The sequence below is a fragment of the Balearica regulorum genome, chromosome 4, assembly GCF_011004875.1.
Source record: "Balearica regulorum gibbericeps isolate bBalReg1 chromosome 4, bBalReg1.pri, whole genome shotgun sequence".
Taxonomy (NCBI): domain Eukaryota; kingdom Metazoa; phylum Chordata; class Aves; order Gruiformes; family Gruidae; genus Balearica; species Balearica regulorum.
In genome coordinates this window covers 7390473-7396472 of record NC_046187.1, presented here as the reverse complement: position 1 = coordinate 7396472, position 6000 = coordinate 7390473, and the positions used below count along the sequence as shown (strand labels likewise).

Genomic DNA, 6000 nt, shown 5'->3' with positions numbered 1-6000 from the left:
CCCCCCCCCCCCGGGGCGGTCGGTGAGGCCGTGCCCGCCGCCCCCGGCGGAGGGAGCCGCGCTGCCGCCCCCTGCAGGGCCGCGCCGGGACGGTCCCGCCGCCGCGGGCGCTGAGGGGAGGCGGGCGGCAGGCGGAGGCCGGGACAAAGCCCGGGGCGGCGGGCGGTGGTGTGTCCCGCGCCGCCCGTCTCCCTCCGCCTCGGACTACTTCGCCCCAGATGTCGGGCGGCATCTACCCCCGCCTCCGCCGCCGCACGCGCTGGAGAGGAAGGGGGCGGGGCTGGCGCCGGAGGGGGCGGGCCGGGGCGGGGCCGCGGGCGGCGGGGCGGGGCCGGGCGGAGGGGGGTCAAGGAGGCGCCGAGGAGAGTACCAAACGGGCTGAGGCGGCTGCGGACCGGGCTGGCTGCGGGCCTGGCACGGCGGCGCCCGGGGGCGGGAGCCCAGGGGCCCGGAGGAAGAGGAGGGGCGCGCCGCCGCGGGGAGAGTCTGGAGGAGCAGAAGCAGCAGCCGCTGCTGCCGCTGAGGCGACGGCGGAGGTGAGCGAGCGGCGGTGGGGAGGCCCCTCGCCCGGCCGCGGGGGGTAGGCGGCGGCGGCGGTTCGTCCCTGGCGGGGCGGCGGTGGGGGCGGTTGGCGGCGGGGCGGCCGTTGCGCGGCGGGCGGGGCGGGCTGTACCTGCCGCCTGAGGTGGGCAGGGGACTGACACCGGTGCGCGGGGTTTGGGGGGGGGGGGTGTTGCCTGCCGCCGGGCTGGCAGCGGGGTGCCGTGGCGGGGGCTGGCCGCCTCGGCGGGGTGGGGGTGCGGTGCGGTGCCCGGGATCTTTGTGCGGAGCCGGGTGTGTGTGTGTGTGTGCAGGGGGAGGGGAGCGGGGGACAGGGCGTGTGTGCTCCCCGCCGGGGGTAGGAGAAGCAGATGAAGGGCGGGCGGGGAGGGGGGAGTTCCCCAGCTGCTCGCTTGACTCGGGGGTTTTTCCAAGGGAGGCGATGGGGCTGCCAGGGCGCTGCCGAAGTGACTTTGGAGCCGTACGGGCGTCTGCGCCTCGGCTGAAAGAAAGCGGAGCCCGGGATAAAGGGTTTTGTTTGCGGGGAAGGGGGTGTCACGGTGGGGACGGAGCCGGGCCGAGGGGAAGGGAGCGGTGACAAGGGCGGCGGGGAGGCGTGAGGTGCCGGCGGTGGGGGTGTTAAACCGTGACCCTGGAGCCTGCCGGCCGCCCTGCTGCCGGCGAGTCGTGAACAAAGAAGTGTGCAAAGAGCCGTCGGCAGCTCTCTCGTGTAAAATAAACTTCAAAAAAAAAAAAAAAACAACAAACCAAACCCAACAAAAACCCAGGCAAACCCGTAGCCGGCAGTAGAAAAATCAGGCAAAGAGAGAATTCGGTGATGAAGCCTTGTTAGGAAGAATATTTCTCAGATGAAGGGGTATATCCAGCTCTCCGCAGGAGAAAATGCAAGACTTATTGCTCCTGTGGTTTTGAGGCCACTGTCACATCTCTTTATTGGTTTTTTGTTACCTCTTTTTTTATATGTGACTAATCGTGCCTTGTAACAACAAATTTCTTCAAACCAGCTTTTTAGATTAATTTGCTTTAATAGTGTAAGCAAAAATAAGGAATAAGAGCCCCTGATTTTACTCTTTGTTGTCTGCATTTGCAATTGACCGAATTATGACTTGCGTGTAGGGTTAAAAGTGCTGTCTTCTTTATTTCAGAGCTCTAGGGGAAGATGTTGTCTCTTCTGACATCTTGCGATTAAGATACCTGAGAACAGGTTCAGTAAGAATCCAGGTTCCTGAAGAAGACACTTACGAATGTATTGAAATAAGAAGCTGTAAACATTATTTTTTTTTCCTGTCGTCTGTACTGCATAAGAAACCATAATCTGAAGCACTTCTCAGACGCTCACCCAGATGTATGAAGTCTGCAAAGCCCGCTGTCCAAACTGACCGTTGCTTAGTAAGTGGTACTTACCCACATTTGTGTATAGTGCTCTGAAGAAAAGTCACTTTATAAAATTCCCAGAAGGAACATTTTATTATGGACAGCTTTTTCTGGATGTATATCCAGAGAGATTAATGCCTAGAGTTGAAAGGCATTTAGTATACACTGAAAAGTTGGCTTTCCCTCAGTTTTTCCAGATGTATTGTCTCCCCTGTATACTGGGAACACACACAACTGCGTAAACTACAGATGCAGCCATGGAGCTGTATGAACTTTTGAGCCATATGAGAAGTATTGTTGAGCGTTGGTATCAGACACCGCTTCATGATGTCAGCTGAACTATGATTGTGTTACGCTAATCATAATAAAGCATACAAATGGAGTGACACCCTTCCTGAGAAGAGGCTGTTAAGTTTTACGAGAAAGGTTAACTGATTGCCGTAACCTCTGTCAAGTTCCGTGCAGAAGATTTTTCTGTGCAAGATGAATGCGTATCTCCCTACTCGGAGATGCTGAAGGTGTACTGCTGCTTATGACAAATCCAAGAGAAGAAGCTTTATAAAATGGCTCAAACCAGCTTGCTGCAGGGAAAGCAGTTTTACTGTAGGGAGTGGGTTTTCCACAAGCTTCAGCACTGCCTCCAGGAGAAAGCTAACTGCAGCAGTAGTGCTGCCAACAAACCATGTCTTGTAGCGAATTCTGGGAATAATACCGGTGTTGTCTCTGGGAAAGGAGCTGCCTGGGGTGTATTGTTGGTAGGAGGGCCCGGCAGTGGGAAGACGGCCCTCTGTACTGAGTTACTGTGGCCAAGCTCACCTGCAAACCTACAAAGAGGCTTACATCGTCAGGCGCTAGCCTTCCATTTCTGCAGGGCCCAAGACTCTGACACGCTGTGTGTTGGAGGGTTTATTAGAGGTTTAGTTACACAAATCTGCCGCAGTGGACTGATCCAGGGATATGAGGACAAACTAAGAGATCCTGCTATTCAAAGTCTCTTGCAACCTGGGGAATGCGAGAGGAACCCTGCTGAAGCATTTAAAAGGTAAAAACAAATTAAAAAAAACTCTATTGAAAATAAAACCCAAATAAAAAAAACCGCTGGCTTCTGTTTAGGTCTTCCTTCCAGAGAGTCTGCCAGGCAGACGGTTTAAAACGCGTGCTTCATGGCTTGTTATCTCTGTCAGAGCTTGCAGACCTACCATGGGAAAATCTAAATTTTTCCTTGTAGCTGACATAAATACGTGCTTTTTAAACCAAATTTACTATTAATAGTGAATTTATTTACATTTGTATGTTAATACCCTCAGTTGTAACCGGTGTTTTGGAAAGATGTTAAAGTAATTGACTTCAGAGTGGAAGGTATCTAGTCAGTGGCCTTCATGTTTCACACAGGTAGGGCGGTTGTCCTTCACAGACCTGAAGCAGACCTTGTAGGACCCTCGCAAATGCTTCCAATATCGTGCTCTAAGAGGAAACTGGACTAATGGATCTCTGGGTCTGATCCAGCACATCGGTTTTATGTTTGTCTAAAAATACGTGGTAGGAAAATGTTAATTAACTCCTGATGTTACTTGTCACAATACACACAGATTACGTCAAGTCTTTATTGCTACTTATGAAATAAGTACTCCAAAGTGTTGAGTGGATCAGAAATTTACCAAGAGGGCTCACCCTGCCCCTTTGGAGGCTTGTCAGTTTTCTAAGCTGAATGACAATATTTATTTTTCTACTTAGTGTTCCATAACAAACCAAAGTCTCTTCAGTATGTCACTGAGAATTTTGTTTCTTTAAGGATACTAATGCGTGTGCGAGTGTATATCCATAGATCACTTAGAACAATGTGCTGTCTTGAGCACGGCCTTTGCGAGTATGCCTCTATTGGTCTTTATTCCTTTGGGTCACAATGAAGGAAAATTCAGAAAGGATAAGTCTTGTCTCTAGCAACCAAGCTTCAATCGATTGCGTTGCCAGTAGAAAACTTTCCTGAAATATTAGTTAAACCAAAGTTCTTTAGTATTGTTTAGTGATGTAACCTTTTGTCGTACTTCAGGGTTTATTGGATGATGTTTGCAGTATAAAAAAAAAGTCCTGTCTTTTTTTTTTTATGAGTACTAAAACTGGGTAAACAAGTCTGAGGTTGAACTGTAGTGCTTGCTTATATTGTGATGGTGATGTAAAAGAGCCTTCCAGTTCTGATGGCTCTTACGTCCTTGCCTGCTGCTGAATAAACAGGATGCATGTCTACATTGTTCTCAGTGTAGTGTCTAAACCAAGACTAATTCTGGATTTTTTTTGTTTGTTGCTAAGTGAAGATGCAACTTCTAGCAGCTATTAAGGTCCTAATTTTGGAAGTATTAAGCCCTTTCAGTTTCTAATGACTGAAATTAAGGGTCTATAAATGAAATAGGAGAGTGGCCATCTAGCTTTAGGCAGTCTTCTAAAATCGTGGAAGTGGATTAATCTGGTAAGAGCCCATTCATGTTTAGAAGTTTATTACAAGGAAATCGTACTAATTTAGTGCAGGCAAGTTCTCTCTAAGAGCCAGAATCCTTCCTCTGTTCTAAAGATGATTGCTTTACTCCAAAGAACCAGAGTTAGGTAAATGTCTTTAGACAAAAATGCAGTATAGAAATATAAAAGATAACTTGCGAGTCAGACACAGCTTTTTAGCTAAGACTGCTTTTTTATGAATGCAGGGTACAGTGATGGGCTGTTCGAGTATTTAGGTTGATATACAGGGTTCTTGGTTTTGTTCTGGAAAAATAAAATAAGACACAACATCTGGTACTAGTCTTTCCCTTCTCAAATTTTGCAGCAGTGATCGTGAACTCTAATTATTATGCTAAAAATACTTATGTTGTACTACAGCAGCTTCAGTCGAGGAGTTTTTTTGGGGGTTTTGGCCCTTCATGTATTCCCTTGCTGCCCACCTACCCTGATCTCCTGCTCTCAAAAGCAGCTGTGGTAGATAGTCTTCATTCTCGTATTTCAGATTCGAGGGAGATGAGGTGTTAGAGCCAAGGTGCTGTACTGGGAATGTAAGTTTTCAGCACTGTGGCAGGGGACCAGGAGATGGCTGTTATCAGCAGTACCGTGAGCTTGTTTGCTAAGCGTACGATACAATTGCTGTCCACAAACACGAGGAACTTGGCAACCCCCTTCCCACCATCAAATACCTCGATCATTTGCTAATTGAACTTTTGTTAATATATAAGGCATGTGAGAAATGTTTAACAAAAGTGTAAGTATTTTTTTTCACGATTTCTAAGACTTATCGCCGAGCACTTCGGTATTCTGGTCTGGTGTGTTTATATGTGCTTTCTGTTAAGTGAAAGTTGTTGTAATGTGAAATGAGTTCTAGGAAGACTTAACAGTCAACTGATTGCCTTTTGCATTGCGTAAAGACACTGAAACAGCATAAACTTCTTGTCTCGATGCTCCATTGATTTTTACCTTATTTTAATTTTCTTTATTCAGTAGAAGAGGGGAAAGAGCTTCCTTTAAAAACACTGTCAAATTTTGGCTCTGCTTTGCACAGCTGCTCCAGACCCAGCTATGTATTTGTGGCCTAAAATGGAAAGACTTCTCTTCATAAGTGCTAAACGAGATTACACCATTCTATTTTTGTGCTAATTGTCCTAGAAGCAGTGAGAAAGAAAAGCTTTCTAATGCCTTGTAACATGTCAGTTTATAAACACTATAAATGTCAGTAGTTAAAATAGCAAATCTTTGGCTGAAGAACACTTTTTAGATAGGTTTTCAGCAACCCTGATGGTTATAGTGATACATGTGCGAGTGATGACCCATAAAGTTAAGACTTTTCTCCTCCTGTTTGAATGTCTTCTCTTAAAAGTTTCTCACATATTTGTAATCTTAATGTGCCCTAAAAATTCTGTCAGGGGCAGATCTTGCAGATTTGAAGAGCTGGAAGGGCTGATCTGTACAAATGTATTTAACAAGCATTTGTTGCTGCACTGACAGCTGAGGGAAGAAAGAACTGCTACTTAGAGCACCGCTTCTGAGGCATTTTTCTCACGCGTGCAGTACTGGAGCAGAAAGCAGTCT

The 6000-nt window shown here is 47.8% G+C and overlaps 1 protein-coding gene across 4 annotated transcripts in view; it reads left to right on the top strand.

The window, feature by feature from the left end:
- The first annotated feature begins 355 nt into the window (after nt 1-355).
- The window catches only part of ANKRD50 (ankyrin repeat domain containing 50), a 43175-nt gene continuing 37530 nt past the window's right edge, over nt 356-6000 (top strand). For 3 of the 4 annotated variants that reach the window (XR_012835191.1, XR_012835192.1, XM_075751112.1), the window contains exons 1-2: nt 356-536; nt 1707-2977. Coding sequence is in view for 2 of the 4 variants with exons in the window: in XM_075751112.1 (XP_075607227.1) it covers nt 2499-2977 (479 nt within the window). In the remaining 2 variants the exon portion in view is untranslated. Of the gene's footprint in view, nt 537-1175; nt 1418-1706; nt 2978-6000 lie in introns of those variants that run through there. The other variant, XM_075751113.1, reaches the window with a different exon arrangement.